Source organism: Phaseolus vulgaris, chromosome 10, assembly GCF_051622355.1.
Source record: "Phaseolus vulgaris cultivar YP4 chromosome 10, ASM5162235v1, whole genome shotgun sequence".
Classification (NCBI taxonomy): Eukaryota; Viridiplantae; Streptophyta; class Magnoliopsida; order Fabales; family Fabaceae; genus Phaseolus; species Phaseolus vulgaris.
In genome coordinates this window covers 35940086-35967649 of record NC_143507.1, presented here as the reverse complement: position 1 = coordinate 35967649, position 27564 = coordinate 35940086, and the positions used below count along the sequence as shown (strand labels likewise).

General features: G+C 28.0%; 1 protein-coding gene and 1 pseudogene across 2 annotated transcripts; both read right to left on the bottom strand.

Moving 5' to 3' along the window:
* Positions 1–3156: 3156 nt before the first annotated feature.
* Positions 3157–6072, bottom strand: LOC137818499 (F-box protein PP2-A13). Of its 2 annotated transcripts, none has more exons than XM_068621958.1 (3): positions 5081–6072; positions 4714–4832; positions 3157–3923 (listed from the first exon to the last, which is right to left on the bottom strand). In XM_068621958.1, the coding sequence occupies exons 1-3, from the start codon at positions 5393–5395 to the stop codon at positions 3512–3514; spliced, it is 846 nt and encodes a 281-aa protein (XP_068478059.1). In that variant the 5' UTR covers positions 5396–6072; the 3' UTR covers positions 3157–3511. The 2 variants fall into 2 exon arrangements, with proteins under 2 accessions (XP_068478059.1, XP_090152625.1); XM_090296499.1 differs by having other exon boundaries at positions 4703–4832; positions 5081–6070.
* A 5402-nt stretch (positions 6073–11474) lies between these two features.
* Positions 11475–12969, bottom strand: LOC137817958 (protein ALTERED SEED GERMINATION 2 pseudogene; annotated as a pseudogene).
* Between the last annotated feature and the right edge of the window lie 14595 nt (positions 12970–27564).

Here is a 27564-nt window from a genome sequence, read left to right as displayed (position 1 = left end):
TAATCTGCCAGAAATTGAATCTGTTCAATTAAAAATAAATTTGTTATTTCTGGGTTTGTTCATACTGTTCTTATTCTCTAGAAAATCAGTTTGGTTCTGTGAAGAAGATATATGATTTGTTAAATACAACTGGAACAGGTTGATTGTTATAGGTTACCCAATTGATTGTCAAGCTAATAATTTCACTGTTTTTCTCTTAAATATCAGTGTGTGTGGCTTGCAAATCAATCTGAATAATCTTGAGAATAACTTGGCTGATATAAACGAGTTTCAAATATAAACAGTGTCAAAATAAATTTGTTCATTACCAAATAAATCGATTTATTTTCTGTGTACTGTGATAAAATCTGATTCTGTGCGAAACTTTTAAAATGTCAATTCACCACCCTTTTGAACTTTGGCACTATTAAACCCAACATCTTTTGCATCCTAACATCTCTGTGGCGTCAAACTTTCCCGTTTGCAATAACCCATTTTCCTCTCTTATGATTTCATATCCTTCTTCTAGGAATCATCAATCAGGCTACAACCTAATACCTTAATCAATATTTACTTATAATCATTTATTACACAGTTGTATAATTAAGCTCTCATCAAAGTGGATCCGGTCACTTTTAAGGATAATTTACTTCGAATTAGTTTTCTTTCGAGATATTTCATTACATGTGTGATATGTAGCACAAACACTGACACGGACACTGATAGGACACGGACACTGATAGGACACGGACACTGATAGGACACGGACACGGATACGGAGATATGTAAAATCTCTAAAATGTAGGACACGGGGACACGGATCTATATATTATATAATTATGAATTATATAAATTGACAATAAAGATTTATGTGTACAAGTATGTTCCAGATTAATTTTTGGAGCGGAAAGATGTTTTTCATGACTAGTTTACAATGATTTGTTTCTTAGTTTTATAATCATAATAACAATTTATATAATAAAGTTTGAATTTTGAGAAAATTAATGTATTTTTTCTCTTTAAAATTGTGTTAGAACCTATTAGAATTGTCAGAAATCTAACAAATACTTTTTAAATTGGACACTTCACAGATACGTCCTACAGGTGTCATATGAGTGTCGGCGTCCGACACGAGTATCGGACACCGACACACCATTTAAGAGGAGTGTCCGAGCTTCATATGTGCAGGTGTTAAAAGTAGACTAAACTAATTCTGAACTATTTTTACAGTTCTTGGATAATAAATTCTTTTTTATTCTATTTTATATACAAATTCTAGAGTTTGCACATCTTCACCAAAGTAAAATCAATCCTTATATTGCGGATTGATTGTGAATTATCACATAATTTTTTAGAATTTCTATTTGCACCTTCATACCTTCTATCTTCACCTTCTTACTTTGTTTAAATTTCAACAATAATCTTTTGAGTATGGTAAAGAGTATGGTTTTTTTTTCTTCATTTTCAAGTGGTGGTGGTGGTTGTTTGTGGTGAACGTTGGTTGAGATAAGTTTTGTAGTGTTTTTTACCAGTAATAACTATGTTTTCGTTTGCCTTTTCTTGTATAATGGATTGTACAATCCAGAAACCACAAAAAACCTAAAAAATAGTCAACAAGGTACAAAAATGGAGTACAAAACTATAAAAAGTACCTTCGGACTACGGAAGAAACTTTTGGTTCCAAGGGTTCACAATTTATTTCAGATTGCAATAACAGTCCACTTCATGAAACCATTGCAAATGCAATAATATTTATTTTCTTGGTACAACTTTCGTGATGTTGCCTGAAGAAAAAATTCTAAATACAAGAGACCAAGTCTTCAAGTAAGTGTGAATTTATCTTATAGAGTAAATTAAAATATGTCAAATGATAGAATTACTCTCTGAATCAGTGCGATTAGAGAATAATAAAAGTAGTTTAGTAGCTGGAAAGGAAGTAGAGGGTACAACCGATTATTTAAAAAGATGAGATTATACTTCATTTAAAGTTATTTAAAAATTGTAAAAACAACTTTTCACAATTAATATGGAGGTGAGAGAGAGAGTTTGCCTAAATTTTCTTTGTTGAGGTGTGAGCTTTTGCTTCCTGCGCCCAATCAATTCTAGCCTCAACCTTATTAATTTTTTAAATTCCAAAACTGCCCTTGCCTATTTTAATGTTTTATGGAATTGGAAATCCAGAATTAAAAATCTCATTCCAGAAAGTCAAATCCAAAATACAAATTATAAATTCCAAAAAAGATATTCCAGAAAAGAAAATCTAAAAACATATGAAAGACTATTTCAAAAAATTGTTCTAAAAAGCCTAATTCATATTGCAAATAATACATTCCAAAACTAACCAGGAAACAAAATCCAAAAAGGTATTCCAAAAGGTTGTTCTAGAAAATGTAACCCAGAAAGGTATTGTGGAAATCCAAATCTGGAAAGATGTTCTAAAAGCCCAAATCTTGGAAAGATGTTCTAAAAATTCAAATCTAAAATCCATTCGGTCTTGCACCCCCATTCCTATTTGAAAACTAAAAAGGACATTTTCATCGTTTCACAGTAGACTGTTTCTTCCTGCACCTCCATACCTTCTTCTCTCACCTCCATATATTTTTAAATTTCTAAAAATGTCCCTCTATAATATTCCAGATTACGTAATCTGAAAATTATTTTTTAAATTTATAATTAGCTTTCGGATTATATAATCCGGAAACCTTTTTACAGATGCATTATTACTTTTCGGATTATGAAAGTTTTATTTAGCTTTTGGATTATGTAATCCAGAAGTCTTTTTTCAAATGTGTTCCGAATTACATAATCCAGAAACTAGTTTGTGGGAGTAACAAAAAAGGATAAAAATGTATTTTCATATTGTGTATGGAAGTGGCAGAAGAAAATATGGAGGTGCAGGAAGAAACAGTCTTCACAGTAATGTTAAGATACAGGTTAGAATTGATTGGGTGCAGGAAATAAAAGCCTGATATTTGTTTAATTACTGTCACACCAAGCCCATTTCTAACACGCTAAGAAACACAGGCAATGTGAACTCATTGACTATATATATTAAAAACAAATGTTTAATGCTTGTTGAAAGAAGATAATGCTTGCATCTTAACTACTAAATGTGTGAGGCATCATCAAATCTATATATGTAGTTTCAAGCATCCAAAAGAAATATAAGATTCCCTGTTCGACAAAAAACCATCCAAATATAAGATTGCTTCATTCTTTGGGAAAACAACATCAATCAATTCCCAGTACTAAATAAAGGGGAAACATACACAAATCACACATATATTGTGCCAAAAAGGGGGTAAAACATGTGTGCAAACCTACTCAAACATTGTTCTGTCGGAGAAACAAAACATCTAAAGGGACTATGAATATGAAAGAAACAGTAACTGGAGGGAAGTGTTGTTGTTGTTGGGATATATTGGGTAGAATCACCTCTACTTACTCCCCTGCAACCCAAATGACAAAAATTGACTCAGGTGTCTTGGCTCATTTCCACTATATACACAGATTCCCTTCCTACAAAAACAACCTACACCTCTTGTTTTACATCACTATTGCATATAAAAACAGAATCTACACACAAACCACCTTTGGTATGCGTACAATCAATCTGAGCCAAGGAAAATTTGACCTTCATCAGATCATTAGGATTCTTAGAAACAAAGTTTCCTGCATGGTAGAGAACCCAGTGTCCATGGTTATCCAAATGTGTTTTGGATACAGCATGTTGGCCATCAGAAGTTGTTAGCTGAAATTTTACAGGTTTTATATCCCAGCCATGAATGTGATCACTCTTACAAACTCGACGACCTAATCTCTTGGAAGATCGGCCAAGCTGGAGTCTGAAGAACACACTGTATGTCCCAGGAGGAAATTGAAAATCAACATCTCCTTCCACTTCAAGCCACCAAATTTGTTGAAGATAAGCAACTGTATGGAATCTGTTATGGACATAAATAGTATAATACATCAAGTTTCATCACCTAGAGCATAGAAAATATGTCATAACTTAAAAAGTAAGAGGGTGGTCATGCAATTTTAAAATGCCAGCAGAAGGTGGCCAAAACATCAAAATTGAGCAGCCACAGGAAAAGCTTGACTAAGAACATCCATGGGACCATGACTAAACTGATATCGATGTCATGCTAGAAAGCAGAGCAAAGTTCGTAATAATTTTTAGTTTTGTATTCCTGAAAATGACTTCAGATTGGAGATAAAACCTTTGAAGTTAAAAATGAATATTAAAAGAATTTTCCATTTATTTAAAAAACGACTCTTGAAAGTTGACATTTAGTAAGTTGTGTATATATAAAAAGATACTGAACAGGTTTGCAATTTTTTAAATAAATATAATAAATGAAAATGTTTGTCCAAGTTATACGTGATAAACCAGTTATTCGCAAAGTATTAACATACAAATCTTTAGTTTGGTTCATTTACATAATCAAACTAAACTACAAATTTTTATAGCCATTCATTTAGTTAAACAAATAAACTCAGACGAACATTTAACATACCAGGTTCGATTAATTAACGGATAACCAAACTCATTCAGTCCCTTACATTGGAGATTTGGTATTAGATGGTAATAAATCTTAGACAAAATCCTCAAAAGGGAATAAAAATAAAAAACCAGCAAAAGAAATGTTTTGTTTTCAACTCATAAAGATGTAAAGACGATAAAACAAAGTCCGAGTAACATCAACATATTTTCACTTACAATTATCTCACCTTGACTCTTCTGTCGACATGCGACTCCAGTATCTCCGATCATCTATCCCTGTAATCCTCAACGCTTTGGAAGAAATCGCCAAACACAACCCACCAGTCCCCTTATCTAGCCAAATTTCCTGTACCAACATAACATTTTCGGCAAGTAAACACCAAGCACTTGAAGAGTATATCAAAGGATGTGATGTGAGTATAAACAAGGACAGAGCTAATAATATGCAGTTGTATGAGTATTTTTGGTATTATAATCCCATTAGAATCGGAGTTTTACCTTAAATAATTCACATGAAAAACGGGTATGCATTAAAGTTCAACATAGGTGAAACTATTAAGTCTGATCTAACACAGAAAATATCTAAAAACTTACCTTGGTGCCATTGTCTACCAAATTAGGCCTGCAGAGTCTAGCATAAATATCCCTCTTCCCCAACTCTTCTGCACTGGCATCCTTCAAAGCTTTCTCCACGATGAACTTATAATTCAAAGGCAACTTCGATTCCCAAATGAAATCAGCCAACGAAGCATCACGAAACGCCTTGTTCAATCGCGCAAGCTTGCAAATATCTGGTGGGTCCAAATACATCAACATCAACGCCACACAGCTCTCGGGTAAATCACCAAGCCTTGGCCTCAAAGGGATAGCATCTCCATCACAGACACAAGAGGAAAAACTACCACCCATGTTAACACAAACCTAACCAAATTAAACCACTGTGGTTTGCACCCTAATTTTGAAATGCCTTTTTTTTCTCTCCGATTTCACACACCCAGAAAATGAAATGAACTCAAAACTTGATCTTGAACGTGAATCTACCAATTCCACACACCCAGAATCTGAATCGGCCTCAGAACTTGAGTTTGAACCTGAACTTGTCGATCTTCTGAGAAAGGGCTAGAGAAGGAAAAGTGAAGAGAACAGAAATTGGAGTCAAATTCATGAGATTTTGAAGAAAAGTGAGAGGCCAAGACGAGATCTTGGGTGTCTCTTTCTTTGGGAATTTTTTAGGATCAAGACTTTTACAACGCGGGGTCGGGGAGTGCTAAGTGTGGTGAAAAGGAGATCTGGTACGGAAACGACATGGATGGACCAAAGTAATCGGCAAAGCGTTTTGCAGCTAAACTTGATGGCTGTGAATCTTAAGACACATGAAGTGTGAGTTGTGATGATCGGAATACGAGGTTGATGTTTCTTATCCAGCACTAAGGATTATGCCGGACTGCTTCTGAGTTGTCATTTGTGTCAGCTTGTGAGCTGAAGTCACTCACTCCCAACCTTTTTAAATCTCAAATCTTGTGCATGGTAGGGACGATGGATGAAGATACATAAACGAATTAAATGTCTTCGGTTGATTGAGTCATGAGAAAAAATGGAAAATGAATCATAAAAATCTTAAATGAATAATAAATAATTGTTAAGTTAATTAGTTGATAAGTTTCTAATCAATTTTAGTTACTTTTAATTAAGTTTTTTATCAATATATCTTATGTGTCTCTCGAAAATTAAATAAACAGTTTAATTAAGTTTTATTAAAGTGTCTTGTAAATTTAGGTATTTTTTATTAAATCTCGGTTAAAACAATTTATTTTGTTGATTATTTAAAAAAATTATCTTTTTTAATTCACTTTTTATAATGAATTAAGGTGATGTGTCACTTGGATTTTGCATTCTTGCAATATCATTAACTTAGACAACATCAAAAATAAAATTTTAATATTTACTAAATGATGTGCTTTCACATGAATGGTTGGCTTGATTTTTTTAGTATTTAATTTAACAAAATTAAAATGATATATTTTTTATACAGATAATAAGGTTTCTATAAATTTGTTTGTATTGATATCAAAGATGATAATGTCATTTGAACTCATAGAAAAATAAAAAGTTAGGAACTCAACTGAAAAATATAAAAATTTTAATTTTATATATTTAATTAAAAATATTAAATAGAATTCAGTTAAAAATATCTAATTTTATTATAGATTTAAAACTTAATTATGTAGTTTTTTTTATTTTTTATGTATAAACATATAAATAATATAAAAGTCGCACGTTAATTCTAATATTAACAAAACAAAATGAAAAGAACTCAACTGAAAGAAAAAAAAAATACTTAATTAAATAAAAATTTGTAATAAAAACTCAATTAAAAACATCTAAATTTATGAAAGATTTAAAATTTAATTAAGTAATGATTATTTTAAGTTATCTGTTTTAAATCAAAATGAAAAAAACTCAATTGAAAAAATATAATTTTTTAATACTTAATTAAATAAAAATTTGAAATAAAAACTCAATTAAAAACATCTAAATTTATGAAAGATTTAAAATTTAATTAAATAATGATTATTTTAAGTTATCTATTTTATTTGTATTATATGAAGGGGAGATATAATAAAATACTATTCATATATTTTTTAAATTATTTCTTATTTATTTTTATTTTATTATATAATTGAACATTCAATTTTATGTCTAACTTATTTCTTCTTTATTTATTTTTTATTTCTCTACTTGTAAACAAATACATCCTAACTTTGTCAGTTGTACATGCTTTAATCGTTTTACTACTAATTTAAAAAAAAGGTCCATGTTAATAAGATAATAGTAATACTACGTTAATTCGTTTAATTATTTTAATATTCTAAAATATAATAAATTTTACCTATATTCGTTTAATCCTGTATTCTGAACTTTTCATTATTATGGAAAATAGATCTTCTTACGCTATGTCCATTTAAGAATAACCACTTTAATAAAATCATCATAATGATTAATGAATAAGACAAATTTGAGTTTCGGAACACACGAGTTTGACCAAAACTAATAGAGATTTCATAAGCTAATCTAATTAATATATAGACAGCAATGATTGAGTTAATAATCAAATAATTCACGAGTAATGTTACATTATACTAACAAAAGTATATTAAATAAAAAATAAAATATTTAATGTCTACAATGTATTTAATGCGTACAAAAAAATTTGAATAAGATAAATTAGAATTATTTAAAAGAAAATGAAAAATCATTTGAATTTTATGTTCAATTGGATTGAATTGCGTTCTTGAATTCAATCATATTTCCAATGTTAAGTGTTAAAAATCAATTAAGGTTAAATTAAATTAAGTTAGCTTGTGTACTGAAGATGTTTCAATAGTTATATGAATATTTATTTTAAAACTTCTATCAATTAAAAATTCATTAACTATTATTTGTTAGTTTTTTTATATATTGTAAAAATATTTTTAACTTGTAGTTTCATGAGATGTTTGATGCTATATTAATTTATTTTAATAATAGTATTTTTAACATAAATAATTTAACATATATTCTTAGGTTTTTGGATTTTTGTTGTTTAAAAATATTTGTATTTTTATCATTGTTAATGAATGAAATATCAAAATTTGAAAGTGAAATAAAACATAAAATTAAGTCAAATAAATAAGATTTAATAAGATATTATAAATAATGATCTAAAAAAAGTTAATAATTGATGATAGTAAAATAGATTAAAAATAGGTTTTTAAGTAAAATAATATATTTATATTTAATGTTGGAGATCACACATAAATAAGAACTTTTCATACTATATGAGTGAGTGCAAACTTTATCTTATAAGTCAATTTTATAAAATTGAATTAGATTTAAAGTATATTTCTTAATATTTAGACCTTTAAGTAAATATATGTTTTTTAACTTGAATATTAATTAGTCTAGTTCCTTGATATTTGATACTTAGATTTTCAACAATTTATTTTTGTCAACTAGTTATTTTTAAAAATTCTTAACAATTTTATCATTTTTTTTAATATTATTTGGTGTTAGAATCTAATATTTTATGTTAGCTTAATTTATATATAAGATTCTTTATATTAGGAATGAGGTTTGTTCTTTTAAGGTGGAGAGAGTTGTGTTTTTGAGAAATTAAGTTTGAACAATTCAAAAATTGTTTGTTGAGTTATTAGTAAAGATCAAGGAGAGATTCACTGTATAAGATTTTCTAACGCTCAAATAAGTAAAAGTTTAGAAAATATGAAATATATGAGTATAAAGTGAGTGAGTACTCCTTGGGAAATCAATATCTATTTATAGGTTTTTGGACCCTTACTTGAATACCAGTTATATACCTAAGTTAACGATATATTTGATTTGTTATATATATAAAATAATTTTGATCCAACATAAGACATCAAATAACTTTGATTTGATGTGTTTCGATTTTATACATCAAGTTACTTTGATTTGATGTGGTTACATCGAATAACTTTGATGTGATGGGTTTAACTATATACACTGAATAACTTTGATTTATGTGTTTAACTACATAAACTAGATAAAATTTGATGTGTGATATTATATACATAAAATAAATTTAATCCGATTTGTTTAAATATGTACATAAATAACTTTGATTCAATGTCTTTAACTAAATATATTGAATAACTTTAATCCCATGTGTTTAACTATATACCTGAGATAACTTTGATCCAATGAAATAGAAATAATTCTCTATAAAATAAAAATTATTTTATATAAGAATATGTCTCATTAAAACTTGTTGGCAAAACCCTTGTTAGATAAAAAAAATGAGCTAAGGAAAACAAGTATACTATCCTACTATAATGCACTTTTTTTCACAATTTTAACTATAATACATTGTCAAATGACTTGCATTCCAAGTCTTTAGCATGAGATTATTATCTAAATTTTTCAAGCTTGTATGCTTCATTTTGGAGGAGAGTCATTATTCAGTAAGAGTCACCCCTATTACAATTAGAGAGGCCTTAAATAAGAGGGGGTAAATTGTTTTTTAAAGATTTTCGCAAGGATTAAAGGTAGAGTGAAAAACTATGAAGAATCAATCAAATTAAAAATCTTTTCAACCAATAGAAAATTGTTTTTAAGTTTAATTCCAGAAAATCAACTTGTTGTTTTCACGAAAACAACCGGTTCTTTATACTAGCAAATTTGAAAAGCAATGTTAAAACAGTTTAACGAGTGTAGGATAGAGAAATTCACACAAGATGTTTATACTGGTTCACTCTTAACCAAGAGCTACATTCAGTACTCAGCTAACCATTGAGAATTCACTATGTAATCAAACCTAGATTACAAAACACACACCAAAAGTGATGATCTTGAACCCCTCAAGAAAACACACCACTTTTGGCAAACCACACAGTTTCAAGAAACACCTTCTGAAACTACACCACACAAGAACACACAGAAATAAAGTGTTCAAGGAAGAAGAGGAACAAAATACACCTGGGTAAATCAAAGCTTAAAGTTCAGAAGTACAAGACTCAATCTTATTCCACACTTTATATGATCCAAAATCTTTTTGAAATCTTGAAAACTATTTTTGATTGATCTCTCTTTCTTAGTTAATGCATAAGAGCTTAAAACAACATTTTTCTACTCCAATCAAATGGCTAAAACAGTTAAATCAAAAACCAAAATCTATTGGAATCATTTAAAACAGATTACAACCTCTTAACAAAATTTTGTTAAGGTTTTCAGAAAAACAACCAGTTGATTTATCGAACTCCATCGAGACAGAGATAGTCGCAGGGGTAATTCACTCGAAGACAGCCCATCAAGTTTAGGAAGATCTCCGCGACCATGCCTGCTATTTTTCAAATTCAGAAGGCAATAGCAACCATGTCCCAAGGTACGATGTCAGTGGCTTCATACTACATCAAACTCAAAGCGCTATGGGATGAACTCGAATTATATCGTTTACCCATAGTTTGTAATCAAGAGCACCAAATCCAAAAGGAAGAAGATAAACTAATGCAATTCCTTATGGAGTTAAATGATTCGTTCAAAAAAATCAGGTCCAATATTCTCATCATGAATCCTCTAACAAATGTCCGACAAACGTACATAATTGCTTGCAATAATTTCATATAATTTGATAATCATTATTTCCTTAAATATTAAGGAAATATAAAATTATACGCAATTATTGTACGTAATTATTGTACGTTATTGTACGCAATTATACAGAATCAACATTTGAACAGGTTGAAATTTCACACCCTTTTAGAAAACCCATCTTTTCCAAAAGATTAAGATTCAAATGAACTTGGATCATCTTAAGGAGTGAATTAACATTTCAAAGACTACTAGACAACATACACAACTAGCAGCAAGGTCTTCAAGCTTTCCACTTGGATTTGAAGACATCAAAACACCTTGTTCAACAATCTCCCCTGTTTGATGAAGACAAATATCTGGTTTGCTTGTGTTGTAGTTTTTGAACTTGAAAGATCCTACAAAACAGAATTGTATAGCATACAAGACAAGTATACCAACAGGATATAAACCAGTTTCATAAGGAACACACAAATCTACACATACATATGCAAAAAACCATAAAACAGTGGCAAAATAGTGTTTGTGTTCCGCACAAACATGGTGTATATCAAAGCTATGGTGGTAGCATAATTAAAACCATTCAAGGCACCATAGAGTCTCGCAGATTGTAACATAGATTACAACAAAGAAACCACAATTTCTCCCCCTATTTGTCTTCACAAATAGAATAGGAGAATGGATATACTTTTTGGCAGCAACATATTTAAGAAGCTAAGTCCAGCTAAAAGAAGAAATAGTAATGGAGATGACCTTTGTTCAAGTTATCAAGAATACAACCAAGATTATCACCTCGTTTTACCATTATTAACCTCGAGATCATAGAGTATGTCACTTAATGATAATATTGTTTCACCTCGAATGTTAGAACTTAGATGCACCATCATTGGCCTAACTTTTTTTTTTCAACTTCGACTAAAGCAATATCCTTCTTCACATTTTCCACTCTTTTTGCAACTTCAGATTTGAGTGGGGTCAATGAAAGCAACAGCAAAATCCAAAGCATCTTCATGTCTATCCAATTGTGACAGTGCTTTTGACATGTAGTACAATGCTTTGTAGGAGGAATTATCAATTTTTCTAGCAGCAAAGCACTCTCCTATAGCCATATGTGCATCATTTTTCCACTCCTCTTGATCAATAGTGCAACACGAGTGCATGAGCATCATGTTTTAGTGCAGACCCAATGATATGGCTATAGCCATTCAAAACGTCATTACATGCCTCAATTCCATAATAAGGCGTCCCATTGTCCAAAGATTTCTTAGCATATTTTATCAATTTCTTGCACTTGTCAAGCTTTGCAGCAATGTTCTTTTTAATAGTAAATCCATTTAGGAAGACTTTAGACACACAAGACTGCAACTCTGTCCCATCAATTGTTGGAGAGTAAATCATCATCTTTGTTACGTCTTCTAAAGCATATTGCATCTCATTCACAACAGCGTGATTTACATTCATGAGGTAAGCATGCTCTACACTATAGCTGAGGAGAACCTCATGTCCATCAGGACTGAATGTAACATGAGTTAAGTGTAAGCTTGGATGTCCATGATCAGAAAGATGCATTGGACAAAAATAATTAACGCAAGGAGGAGGAGACATTCTTTTTCGATGTGAGCTGAGAGGTGGCAACATCCTTCTATCATATAAGCGTGCAAAGACATCACTCCCACCAACAAGGAGCAAATGTGACCTAGTTGAACTAATATCACAAGACTTTGAAGAAAGGACATGTTTAAGAGGATCAGCAAGTGATCTTTTAGATCCACTTCGTAAGTCAAGAAGAATATCTCGACACTCTTGGTGTAAAGACCCAGGTGGAGAACAAGAGGTACCTTCCTGAAATCATGTTGTCTCAGGGTCTCATCTTCACTAGCACTTCATACTACATTAGGGTTGCCATCTTCAACAACCAATTTCTTGACTCTTCGAGAATGGCATTGGTAAAGTGCAGATGGAGCAATGATTGAATTGTCGCTAGATCCACTCCAACTTAAGCAAGACAAGTTAAATAACCGAACCTCAACATCTCCAGCTCCAAATGCTACAAGCTCATCAGAAGTTTTTGGTATAAACTTTGTACGAAATATATTTGCAGTATGTCTTGTCTCAATTTTATGTAGAAGTTTTTGGCCATAATAGCTCCAAATATTGTTCCGAGTATCATTTGATCTGAATATCAACAATGAACCTTTCGAATTCCAAGCCACCGCATTGACACAACCAAGGTGGCCCTCTAACTCTCTTTCTTGAGAAAGCATCCGAACGAGAGAGGAATGAGTCTGCAAAGTGTGATTAACATCTAGTGGAGAGTGGAGATATTGTGAGTCAAGAATCGCGTGTATGTTGCCATCATGAAAGGGAACAAAGTCCATGGAAAAAGGCGGTGTTTGGTCTCTTTATTCTTGAAGTTTCCTTCTGAGCAGCCACTATGCATGTGCCAAGGATATCTCTTGACTTTCAAAGAACCTTGCAAGACATTTACAATTGAAAAGTGTAGGCAAAAGGACAATCTTTACTCTTGACATTTTCCCTTTTTGCATTCATTCTTCAAATCCAAAAGTGATTCTTGGCTGCCAAGGATACCTACAAGAAAAGGTTAAGAAGCAATATTTGGTCCCCTTATGAATGTGGGTCCAATGATGTTAGTAGGAACCTTAGGAGCCCATTTCAAAATACCTTTGGGAACAGAAAATCTCGTCACTCTGCAGAATCTGACAGTGTGGCCTCTTTTCATGCAGTAAAAGCAAATTTCAACCGGTTATTTCGACAAAACAACAGGTTGTTTTTCAAAAAAACTGGAAAAGGCTTTTGAAACAAATCTGTTATTGTTGTTTGGGTTAAATCTTAGTCCAGCCTTTCCAAAAACACAATTTTGTGATGCAAGAATAGTTTCAAGATTTGATTAGTCTTTGAAAAAACTTGTCCACAGTTTTTAAAAGATAATGGACCTTCTTTTGAAGAGCTTCACAGTTTTCACAAAAGCTAGAATCACACTTGCACGAAGATTTTTGGTAAATCATTTCCAAATTTTCAAAATCATTTTTTGAATTGTTCAACTCTTCTTCCAAAATCTTGACTCTATTTTGCAACCAGCTGTTGAAGCCTTTCAACTGGTTATTCAAAAGGGCCAACCTATTAGCTTCTTCGTCAGTCTCTTTGAAGGCATAAAAAAGTTGGCTATAATTTTCAAAATTAATAGAAGTGCTTGAACTTACATTGTTTGATTCAGATTCTTCCTTTGCCATCAAACACAGATTGGCTTATTCATCTTCCTTAAATGATGAGCTAGAGGATGAATTATCATTATCTTGCCAAGAAATGTAGGATTTTCTTGCTTTTCCCTTCTTTTCAATCTTCTTGCTTGCCCCTCTCTCATTACTCTCATTTGTGCCTTCATATGTAACCTCAAGGATGTCTCACATCTCCTTTGCAGAAACACATTTTGAGACCCTGAAAAATTCATCAGAATTTAAAGCGGAAGTGAAGATGTTCTCGGTAATACAATCATATTGAGCTCTTTTACTTTCACTCTCAGTCCATTAGGACCATGGTTTTTCAATGAAAACATCATCTTTTCAAATTTGAGTACAAAAGGGTCATTTACAATAGCATCCCAGAATCCTCTATTAACAATGAGTACAAAACGGTCATTTACAGTAGCATCCCAGATTCCTCTATTAACTGATTCAACAAAGGTTTTCATTCTAACCTTCCAAAATTGATAGTTCAATCCACAAAACAAAGGTAGCCTATTAATAGAAGCACCATCCTCAAAGGGTAGTTTTTCAGCCATTTTAAAAAGGTTTAGGATCGAAAACTTGAGTGACTTTCAAGAACTCAGCTCTTGATGCCAATTATAAGAACTAGAGGCCTTAAATAAGAGGGGGTAAATTGTTTTTGAAATATTTTCGCAAGGATTGAAGGTAAAGTGAAGAACTATGAAGAATCAATCAAATTAAAAATGTAATCAACCAATAGAAAATTGTTTTTAAGTTTGATTCCAAAAAATCAACCTGTTGTTTTCACGAAACAACCGATTCTTTATACCAGTAAATATGGAAAGCAATGTTAAAACAGTTTAATGAGTGTAGGGATAAAGAAATTCACACAAGATGTTTATATTGATTCACTCTTAACTAAGAGCTACATCAAGTTCTCATCTAACCACTGAGAGTTCACTATGTAAACAAACCTAGATTACAAAACACACACCAAAAGTGATGATCTTGAACCCCTCAAGAAGACACACCACTTTTGGCAAACTACACAGTTTCCAAAAACACCTTCTGAAACTGCACCACACAAGAACACACAAAAATACAATGTTCAAGGAAGAAGAGGAACAGAATACACCTGGAGTAAATCAAAGCTTAAAGTTCAAAAGTATAATACTCAATCCTATTCCATACTTGAGATGATCCAAAATCTTTTTGAAATCTTGAAAACTATTTTTGATTGATCTCTCCTTCCTAGTTAATGCATAGGAGTGTAAAACAACTTTTTTATACTCCAATCAAATGGTTAAAACAGTTAAATCAAAAGTTGTTTGAATCATTTAAAATAGATTACAACCTCTTAACGAAATTCTATTAAGATTTTCAGAAAAACAACCAGTTGATTTATCGAAACAACCGGTTGAATCTATTTGACAGTAAAGCCAAAACAAAGCTAAGATTTTCTAAGCCATTTTAAAAACCACTAAGTGTCAAACAACAGATTAAATCAACATTTCAACAGGTTGAAATTTCACACCCTTTTAGAAAACCCATCTTTTAAAAAAGATTAAGATTCAAATGAACTTGGATCATCTTAAGGAGTGAATTAACATTTCAAAGACTACTAGACAACACACATACAACCAGTAGTAAGGTCTTCAAACTTTTCATTTGAATTGGAATACATCAAAGCATCTTGTTCAACAACCTCAATCGAATACAATTTTCATTCATGTTTATCTTTTAAAACCTCTCTAAATTTCGTCATATTAAGTCATATTTGTTCAAAGTTCATTCCAGTCATATTTGTTCAAAGTTCATTCCCTGACACTCATATGTAACGTATGTAACGTTTGGCTGCCCAATTTTTTATGACCTCCTCTTTCACTCAGGTTCTTTTATTTTATGTTTAAGGTCTAATTTTATCATGAAGTTATCATTCTTACTACTCTTATCAAAAGTTTTTCCTTAGCCTAGCTATATTACGTAAAAAAATGTTATATTAATTTGAATATCTTATCTTCTCATTTTAACAATAAATAATTTTTATAACAAAAAGTAAGCCAAATTAAAATAAAATAATAAATTGAGTTAGATCAAATTGGATTTAAATTTAAAATTAAATTAATTGAAGAATGAAAACAAATTTTTTGTCTATTAATTTAATAAAATCTGAAAATACTTCTAGAATAAAGCGTTTTTAAACCGGATCATTTGATTTCCTTTTACCATGATATTTTGAAGAACCCACAATTATACGTTTTAAAAATTGTAATTTTGTTTAATTATATTTTTCATGATATGGAATTTGAGTGCTGAAAGCATCAATGATTGTGGAAATTTGTTTTTTTTTTTCTAATTAGCATTGGAATTTGGAATACGACAATGCACATAATATATACGGCAGATAGAATGTAGAATAATGTGTATTTTATAGGATTGCATACGTGAAGGAGATGAGTTAGTTGAGGATTGAACACGGTACGTACATCCACAATGTATTCTAATGTTTACATCTTCAAATACTCCATGCATGATAAAAACATCCACTTCTAGGTTCAGTTTTTTTTGTTTTAAAAGCTGCATTAAATTTGTTGAACTTGTTCTTATTTTGAAAAAAGTAAACATTATAATGGATTAAAAAAAAGTATTTGTTTTGTAAAGAAAAAAGTTACTTAAAAATGTTCTTGACTTAATTCTGTCATATGAAAAAAAAAATTATCAACAATGAATTAGATTATGAAGAAATACTTAAGGAGAGATCTAACTTTTATTAAAAAAATACACATAATATAACTTATTTTCTTGTAGATATAATAAAATAATAAATCATATATAAACAGAACAAATCTAAAACACCACCCCATATTACTTACTACAAAATTCTTCAAACATAAAAGTCAAGATAACATGTGACCTTGTCCATGAAACATTACATGAATACTAAGTAAATGATTAAATATTATTTATTTAAACACTAAATTCTAAACAATTAATTATCATTATTTAAATTTTTGGAAAATCAAATTTTATTATATCATACATGATAGTGATAAAAAAACTATTACTCGTTAGTGATAAAAAAAACAATTAATTATCATTATTTAAATTTTTGGAAAATCAAATTTTATTATATCATACATGATAGTGATAAAAAAACACCATCTGGTCCTAATCAGTAATATACAATACGTGAACAACAAAAACACTACGTTATCTTATATTAAAATGATATTAAATTTAAAAATGTGATTCTTAATCAAATTAATCACGAATTAGTTTTAATAGAATTGTGTATAAACATTTTTTTCAAATTTACATTCACTATATTTTTTATGGGGAAAGAATTTCCATTCACCATGATGACTCATAACGCCACCTAAATCGTTTCATCATTGCAGTTGACATGTTGGTCATGAAATCATTTATAGGATAGTGAGTGGTTTGAGAAAAATGCTTCATTTTGTTCACGTCTTTGGCTAAGTTCATGCATGTTTTGGAAAATAAACTCAAAAACATTGAATGCAGTACAATTAAAATTGACGTAAGTCTTTATTAATTTTATTTTAGTTATAATCAACACATACTAAATTATGTTGGTTTAGGGTTTAATGTTGAACCTTTCCATGCTTTTTCTCCAAATTTCTTTCTCTTCAAAATCTTTATTTTTGTGAATTCTTATCTTGATTTACCTTTTTTAATATTATTTCTTCTATAATTTTCTAAAACGTTAAGAATAAAATTATAAGAGGGTTTTGAATTCTTAAAAAGATAAATATAATAATTGATTTTAACAATATTATCTTATAACATACTTACTTTATAACTCTTCATGATTGCAAACCAATATTTTAGATGCAAATTCTTAGCCTAATTCATTTTGTTCATTATTTTATATTCATTAGTTCGTGATATGTGGTTTATAATTATGATTCATGCTTTCTTATAGCTTATAATTCATGTTCACCATCATTGATATTTTTAAAATATGTAGTTGTTTTTAATTTTGTTTAAAAGTTAATTATATATCCAAATAATTCAATTTTGAATTCTTCATCGGAAAGTGTTCGACTCCTCAAACAATTGTCGATGGTTTCGATCTTTGATTTTAGTCGGAGGTAAAGTATATGTAAAAGACACTCCAAGACTTAAATTAAGGTTCGGTATACAATAGTTGAAGTATTAAATGCTATTAAATGCATATATTTATCTCATTGACATATATTTATATGGTGCAAATGAATCATTATTTAACACAACTTATTGAATTAATCTTATAATTAAAAGAAGACACTACAAAAAATATCATGAAATAGAAACTAATTTTTAGTGAAAAAAAATAATTAGTTATTTTAGAAACTAAAAACAATTTTGGTTTCTAAATTAATTTCTATTATTGTTAAATGGTTTATAAATTGGTATCTAATTAGCAATCAAGTTTTTGCTAACAAATTTATAAACTAAATAATTGGTAGTTAAAACCTTGGTTGCTAATTAAATACCAATTTAGAAATCATTTAACAATAATATAAACTAATTTAGAAACATTTTTTTTAGTTTCTAAAATATCTATAATTTAGTTATTATAGCAGCTAATTATTATTTCTTTTCTAAAATTGGTTTTTATTTCATGTTTTTCTTGTAGTGAGATTTCAGTATATTATACTTAATTAATTATATTAAAATAATATTTATATTTAAACAATCAACCTATGTTGTGATTTTTAAAAATTTGATTCTATATGGTGATGTCTCCCCTACTGTATATACTTAGGATAATTTGATGCATATGCCATACGTATCTTCTATACTATGTAACGTGAATTCTTCATTTTCAGAACACAACTTCATGCTGAAAGAGTGTAGACTCAAGATCTCTAATTAGATTAAAAAAAACAAAAAACAGAAAGTTCATGCTAATTGAATAATGCTCTCATTCGTTTGCGCTTACGTGCTACATAGATATAGAAGAATACTTACATACTTTTCATCAACTTCTTCACTTTATTTTATAGAAAATAAAGTAGAATCACTTATTTATTATGTGATATAAAATGTGTGTAACATTATTTTATATTTTGTGTGAGAAGTGAAGTAGATTGATTACTCTATTCGGTTGGCTATGGGGAACATGGAATGATACTTTAGTCTAATTACAAAACATTGTCAATTGTGAAATACTTGTTGGAACATTATTCATATTTTAATAATCTATTAATTAATAGTTTTTCTAATGTTGGCTGACTTCATTCTTATCCATTGGAATAAAGAAATCTATGTTCCTATCCAAATACTAGGTTTTTGTTGACCTTCCCTACATTTCCTAGATAGCATCAATCATACACAAAACTAATGCAAATTTTAGATTAATTTTTTGTTATGAAAAGATGCTTTAAATAAAGGGATTTCATTAAAATAATAATAATTATACCTAACGTGATCAACTAAAATTCAAATGTTGATCCAACAAAATAAATAAATAAATAAATAAAAAATAATAATAATAAAAAAAAAATAAATATATATATATATATATATATATATATATATATCCTTTTCATCACGTATTAATCTAAGTTGGTGGAAAAAGTAATTAGAGTTTTATCAAAATATATGTCTTTAATTTAGATACTTGAATAAAATTATTCTTAAGTGTTATTATTAAATATTAATTGCTTATTGGTTAAGTATAATTGACATGAGAACTTTTAATTAAATCAGTGGATAAAAAAGCTAAAGGTATTGAAAAAGAAAATCTTATCAAAATAATAGTTTTTTTTTTAAAAGTTATCGACGACTAATTCGTATCAATAATATATTTTAAAAAAATATTATTAGATAAGAAAGTTTAAGATGTTTTAAAAGTTAGTTTTATTCTTATTAATATGTTGTGTTCTACTCCCAACGATTAAATATTTAATTTATTTTTCAAAAATTTAATTTTAATTTAAAAATTAGACCAAAAGTGGTGTATTTTTTTTTCTCAATCTTCTTAAACCATTTTATTTTATCTCTCTCTAGTATATTAAATTTATATATTTTTACCTTGATTTTTAAGATATATTTCAGTCATTTTTTAAAAATATCAACAATTAAAAATAATCTAATATCACACTGTAAATTACTTATCATAAATCTTGATACAGTCTACATCAAAATCCTTTTGCAATTATAATCTAATTTATATATCTAAATTATTTATTTATTAAAAAATCCACTCAAATAAATATGAATAATACTAGATAAAAAGATGAAGGAACTCAATATATTATTATTACTATAATTATTGTTATTATTATTATATTATTATCCTAAAATATATATTAAAAGGGATAGTTTTACTTCGTATCTAGTTCGCTAACATGTGTCATCCTCAAAATCATTTTCCTCCGAACACAAACCTAAAGCCATCAACAAAACCATTAAAGGAGGTTTCTTTTCAAAACGATGAAACAATTATTGCATGATTGACATCTTATAATATATTATATATTATATATTTAATACAATAAGGACAAATGTCCAAAACATTTGTCTCCACTTGTACATAATGTCTCTAAAAATTAAGGATGATTCATCACCATCTATATCCTTAGCTGACTCAGATACAACTATTGACACCAATTTCATTTTGGGTTCTTAAACTTAAATGTAAGAAGAAAACAGACATTAATTTTCATTTTTCTTTTATCATCAATGTGAAATTATTAAAAAAACATTAAATAAAAAATAATAATTAATATATTAATTCAGAAATTTATTAAATAAAAATCAATTTTATAATAAAAAAATAATTAATTACTATAGTGAATTAGAAATCATTTTAGAGAATTAAAAAAATTATTGGTTTCTAAATTAGTTTCTATTATTGATAAATAGTTTTTAAATTGGTATTTAATTAGCTATCAAGATTTTAACTATCAATTATTTAAATTTTTTATAGCTAATTAGATATCAATTTCAAAACTATTTATCAATAATAAATAATAGAAATTAATTTAAAAATTAATAATTTTTTTAATCTCTAAAATGTCTCTAATTTGTTGATATAACAAATTATTTTTTTTCTGTGATTAAATTAGATATTATGTTAAAAATTAAAAAAATTATTAGTATGGAAAATAATTTTTATTATTAATAAATAATTTTAAATTTTATTAATTAGTTAGTAAAATTTTAATTACTAATTTACTTAATTCTGATAGTTAAAATTTTGAATATTTATTAGATATCAATTTAAAAAATATTTATTAATAATAAAAAATATTTTAAATATCAATAATATTTTAATTTTTAAATTAATATAATAATTAATTAATATAATAATTAATTATTTTTATTTATAAAATATTTTTTGTTTAGTTATTTTTTTATTTTTTTTTTTTTTGTATTGGATGTTAAGTAAAGAACTAGAACTAAGAGATAGAGAGTTGTGTAACATTTATTGTTCTGACATCCTTTCTTCATGCTTTCTAGTTTTAGGTTATGAATTTATGGATCAGGTGGAAAAAGATTTAGGTCTAATATATAATTAATTTTTGTTTTAAATATTTAATACTTTTATTTAAGTTTATTATGTGTTTGTTTTAATTTTATTATTTACGTGTTTATTAAATTGATTTACATGTTATATAATTTTATGTCGAGAAATGCTTAATATTATTATTATTTTCCGATACATAATATAATAATAGTTACAATAAAAAATATTATAGAACTAAAAATAATTTTCAAATAATTTAAATAAAACAATTAATTTATTAAGTATCTAACTTGAAAATAAAAATTACTAAATATTTAAAACAGAAATCAGTATTTAAATCCTAAGGTTTATTTAATTTAAAAAAATTACTGAATTCAACTAATATAAGTGTGTAGTTAATTAAGTATTTATTTTAACAAATCTTTTGGTTTTAAGTAATGTTTTCTTTGGATTTTTTATCAAAAGAATAATGTTGACTTTGGTGCCTAATTTTGGTCCTCTTTTAGTGACTTGTACATACTAAGACTTGAACACCAAGTCACTAACTAATTATTTGGGCTATGGTGGGAAGGAGTGGTTTGAGCCCAATATTAAAAATATTTATTTTAGGGAAATTGCTTCCTGAACCCTCGCAGTTTGAACCTGCACCCCACATCTTCCTAAAGACTATTTTACCATTCTTTAAGGTGACTTCTGATTATGTGTTCCAGAATTTTTTCCAAAACAAATTTTCCAGAATTCCTGAAATATATTTCATAAAATAATTTTCAGAATAAACTTTTTAAAATATATATAATACCTTTTGAAATACGTTTTTATAAAATTAATATTTCAAAAAAAAAATTCAAAACACATTACATGTATTTTAAAAAGAACATTCCAAAACAGATTTTATATGTTATGGAAAGTTTATTTCAAAATGATTTTGTTTTTCTTCTAAATACAGTGTGAACTAGTGTGATGGCAGCAGCGGCAACATTGTTGGTGGGGTGCCGTGAGAAAGGAGCAAAATGGACAATTTGGTCATTATACTCAATTGCGGGATATGGGTTTAGAAACGGGGTGCAGAAAGTAATTCCTTTTATTTTAGAAATAAGGCTAGACCCAGTGTTTGGATTGGAGAAGAGATTTGAGAAAGTGGATTTAGAATGATTTGAGAGATAAATGAAGTTGTTTGGATTGGGGAATCTTAGAGTAGATTTGTGAAGAAAGTTTATTGAATTTTGTAAGTGATATGATGGTTGTCTGAAAATTTTTAATTTTTTAAAAGATATAAAATGTATATTATAAATTAATTTTAATTTTATTATTATTTATTTTTATCATTATTAATTATTATTTTTAATTTTTAATTAAGTTATTATTTCATAAATTAATTATTAATATTTTTATTTTAATTATCATTTTATATATTTATTAATATTTTAATTATTATTATTATTATTTATATTATGTGAAGAAAGAACACTGATTCGTGATTCGTGAGTTAAAAAATATTCTTCGCAATTCTTTGCATATTTTGTGATTAGTGCAATTTCTTTGTCATCTAAAATTTAGTCGTTAGATACGGACGAGTAGTGATAAAGAGTGTTTCTATTGTTCTCTACATTTTTTTTTTCTATATGCTTTGTTTTGGTTGAGATGATAATTTATTTTAAAATATGTAATATGTTATATAAAATATACCTTAATTTAGTATACATACTTTTTTAATTATACAATTGAACTATCTGAAAATTAGTATACTATGGTTAAATTTAAGTTGAACCTTTGGAAAACCTACGAGGACTTGCATCAATATTGATTTTGTTCAAAGATTATTATTTGACAGATTAAACTATCTTTGTACACAATGTTATCAAGTGGAGGGACTTTTTCTCTGGGATTTATTTTGTACATTTTTTCTATTATTTATAGAGGAACAAAAATGTCCCTATTGAATTGGTCTATGGTCCTATTCCTTGTAGGGTACCTCCACATGCAGAGGTGTGGCTCACTGTTGGAAGTGTGTGAGAAACTAAGAATGCAATGGCTATGTGATGAGACTCCTTCTGGGGGAAGAAACAAGACATCACTTCAACATATTTATGTGTATTCCTTTGTTTTGTCCTCTAATGTTACTTTTTTGTTTTTTACCTTGTTTTTACTTAATACCCTCAAACTCACCTTATTTGACTTCAGTAAGGAAACAGAAACAACAACAAAAACAGAACTAACACCACATTATTGGACCTACTCTGCCCAAATCTGGTTTTGGAAACTAAAACAGAAAGAAGAAAAAAAATAGAAACATGGCTTCTTGGTTCAACATGGTCAATTGATTTTACAAGAATACAGAAATAAACATAGAGTTCTATACTTGTAATGCTCCAATCTTAATAACAAAAAAGCATACAAAAACTTAAAATTGTTCACTTAATTTGCCAAATGTAATTTGGTTCAGTACAATAAAATATACTAAAACTATATCCTCATATATATTTTTTAAAATATGCTTTAAATTTAACACAATTTCAAAAAAAATAATTAGCATACATTTTACTTGTATATGTACTATAAGAAAATCATGAAATGAAAATCAAATGTAGAGACTAAAAATAATTAGTTTCTAAATAAGCTTCTATTATGGTTAAATGATTTCTAAATTTGTATATAATTAGCAATCAATATTTTTGCTACCAAATCTAAATAATTGATAATTAAAACTTTGGTAGCTAATTAGATACCATCCTAAAAACTATTTATCAATAATAAAAACTAATTTAAAAATTATTTTTTTAATTTCTAAAATATTCTCTAATTTAATCATTATAACAACTAATTATTTTTTTCTCTAAAATTAATTTTTATTTTATAATTTTTATTATAGTGATGGTAATTTAACTGTATATTTAGTTTAATATAAAATTTCTAACATACTTATTCCCGTTAAATAAAAAAAAATAGTAGACATTTCAAATATAAAAACAAATTGTTGACCTAACTCAAAAACTTATTATAAATTAAAATTTACCACTTATTTATATATTATCCAATAAACTTTACATCTGGTCTCTAACCACCATCATTGAAAAATAATGGTAGTGACTCTCGGTGACGTTTGGTTGAAAAAAGTAATTGGTTTTCATTAAATTTTATCCACCTATACTTGGATTTGATGACTCCGTGACTATAATTTTATAAAGAATGATGAAATTCACGTGGGTCCCATGTGCACTTATGGGGATTGTTGACCTATTGAAATGGTTCATGAATACTTATATTATGTCTCTAACTTTAAACACCATTCATTACTTCCAAGAATAATTTCTTCATAAACTAAGACAGATAAAATAGTGCAATTTTTACTCCAATGTTACAATTTTTTACCAAATTTACCAAATACACATTTCTGAAAAAAATTATGTCTAGAATTTGACTAGCTCCACTTTATTATTTTTAAGTTGTTATGCTCGAATATGATTTCAATTTAGTGTAAAAAATTTAGAAAAAATATTAGGATATAATACAATTTTAAATGCAAATAAATAAAAGAATTTAATGAAAACTTTAAAAAATTGGAATAGCTAAACTAAAACACATAAAATAGTTATAGTCTTATAAAAAAAATCACCAACTCATAGTATGTGATATATATGCTTAGTATGTCTTGCCAGCTGTAGAAAAATTGTTTGTATTTGCTCTATGTAATATATCTATCTTTATAATACCTCTTTTTTTTTTGTTTTTAATCAAATCACAGTACAATCACAAAAACTTTATTTTAAATTATATGTACAGTTAGATCTCAATAAGTAAAATACAAATAAAAAAATAAAATATGATAAATCAGATGCAAAGAGATGATGATGATGTTAAACTATAAGAAAATTAAATATGAGTATAAGAAGTCCAATAAGATGAGTATTGAAAAACTCAGTAAATAACTCTATACTTAGATTAAACACATTTCCAAATCATTACTTAAACTATACTTTTATATCTTTATATTTCTCATTCATTTCCATTATTCTGTGAAGTCTTTTTTTTTAATTAATTTATATGTTTATTGAAATTCATCAATTAATGTGTTAATTATTCATTTTTGTAGATAATTTTATAACTATTGGTAAGATGATATATGGATCACTCTTATCCTTTTCTTATATAATTATATGATAATAATTTAAATAATATATGTTATAATATTTGAATATTATGTATTAAATATTTAAATATTGTATTTTTTGTCATATCATTATACTATTATTGTTAAAAGGATATTATTTTAACATTAAATTTTAGTTACGTTATGTGTTCATACTACTCCGATTTTGTATATGTATACTCTTTTGCCTTGAGTAGGGACTCATATTTTTATACTCCTTTGACTTGAGAAAAATACGACATATCCAATAGAATGAAAAAGAAAAGTTAACGAAGTCAATGTTATAAAAGAAGATAAACTTATGTGAATGTTATTTTGATACCCGAATTTATTATTTTTATATAATTAAATGTTAATTATGTCATAATTTTACGATTTATTTGTAATAGAATTTTTTTATATTAAATGTATGATACTATTGTGTCCCTGATAGGAAATCTTTAGTTGAGTGAGTTTAGATTAAAATGTATCACATCACGTTACAAAACAAAGAGCACTAAAGAGTATTCTTTTTAAAATTCAACATATTTTACAATTATATTTACTATTTTAATTAATTCTCCTATTGTACATTTGTTACTCGTATTAAAATACTATAATTTTGAAAATGTTATACAAAATATTTTGGTGAGACTTTAGATAATTTGTCTAAAAGATATTTTAAACTTTAAAACCAAAATATTATGGGTAGAATTTATATTTTTATGATAATAAAAATTAATAGAAAAGCTAAATCTAGTTCACATAACATGCATTTACATTTGTTAAGAGTTTGGATGGTCTAAGATCCTTTAGATAAACGGTTGATATATTAGACGATTTATGACCTACTATGACCAAAAGATCATGTAAAAAAGTTTATGTTTTGATGATAACAAAATCTACATAAATGATTTTCATAGGTGGGTTTGGAAGGGTGAAGGTCTCCACACGTTTTCAGTCAACTCTGCTTATTCTCTTATCAGGAGGGATTGAGGCAGATTCTTCTTCGGTCTTCGGTAAGTTGTGGAGCTGTAAAGTCGTGCCTTCTGCTTTAGTTACTGCTTGAAGGGTGTTGGAGAATAAGATTGCTACTAGGACAAATCTGGAAAGGCGAGGGGTGTTGGTGGAAAGCTCTTTGTGTTGCTTGTGTGTGAAGGAGGAAGAGTCTTATCGCCATCTATTTTTCGAATGCAGTTTTTTTTTGCAAGTTTGGTGTTCGTGCTTTAAGTGGCTGGGAGTGTCGTTTGTGTCTCACAACGATCTTTCGTCAAACTTTGTTCAGTTTAGGATGAGTCTGTCTTCAGAGTCGGTTAATGACGTGTGGAGCACTATTTGGGTTGGGGTGGTGGGGAAATTTGGAACCACAAGAATTTTATCGTTTTTAACAGGGGTGTGACTGATGCGTTAGAAGTGTGTGCTTTGATGCAAGCGAAGGTGTGGTCTTGGATTTCTGCGAAATCACGTTCTGCTTCTTTCCCCTTTTCCAACTAGTGTTTGGAACCTTTGGAATGTATGAGATTAGCCATCTCATGTGTTCTTTAGATGCCTTTTGGTCTTTAGTTTCGACTACCGTGCTTTGGTTAGCTAGTTTGGTAATTATAGTCAGATGCTAGATTTTGTTTCCTTTGTACAAGGGTTGAACTACCCCTGAAGTGGTTCACATTTATTTATTAACTTGCTATTAGCGATAAAAAAAATATAAATAATTTATTTGAATTTTGTAGGTTCTAATAATGTTTTGTACAATTGCAATACATTGGTATGATTTTGTTCATGCTAGAAAGTTTGATGAACGTGTTGATCGAGTAACAAGTTTTTATTATAACAGTTAAACAAAATCTTGGGAATACATATATTTACTAAAAACATGTTCAATCAAAGAGATATTATATCTAAAAACGAAAATAATTCCATTTTTATGTTTTGTGGAATGACTTTATTTGACCATGTTTTTAGTATATCTCTAAAATCCATCTTTTCTTAAACATATTTGTTCACATTAAGTTTAAAAATATCTTTTAAAATATTGTGAATATCTCTACAAAATTTCTAAATATAAATAATTTGAAATTTTTTAAATCTCAAGTACTTTGTTTTCAGTATCATGTACTATTTAGAAGGAAAATATTTTTTGATTATG

What these genes read in the sequence shown, in the direction of transcription:
- LOC137818499 (XM_068621958.1), bottom strand. Translation starts at nt 5,395, where the DNA reads ATGGGTGGTAGTTTTTCCTCTTGTGTCTGTGATGGAGATGCTATCCCT. An exon ending in TGGTAGACAATGGCACCAAG is followed by an intron (nt 4,833 to 5,080) that starts GTAAGTTTTTAG and finishes ATGTTGGTACAG; the next exon opens with GAAATTTGGCTAGATAAGGG. An exon ending in ATGTCGACAGAAGAGTCAAG is followed by an intron (nt 3,924 to 4,713) that starts GTGAGATAATTG and finishes TGTCCATAACAG; the next exon opens with ATTCCATACAGTTGCTTATC.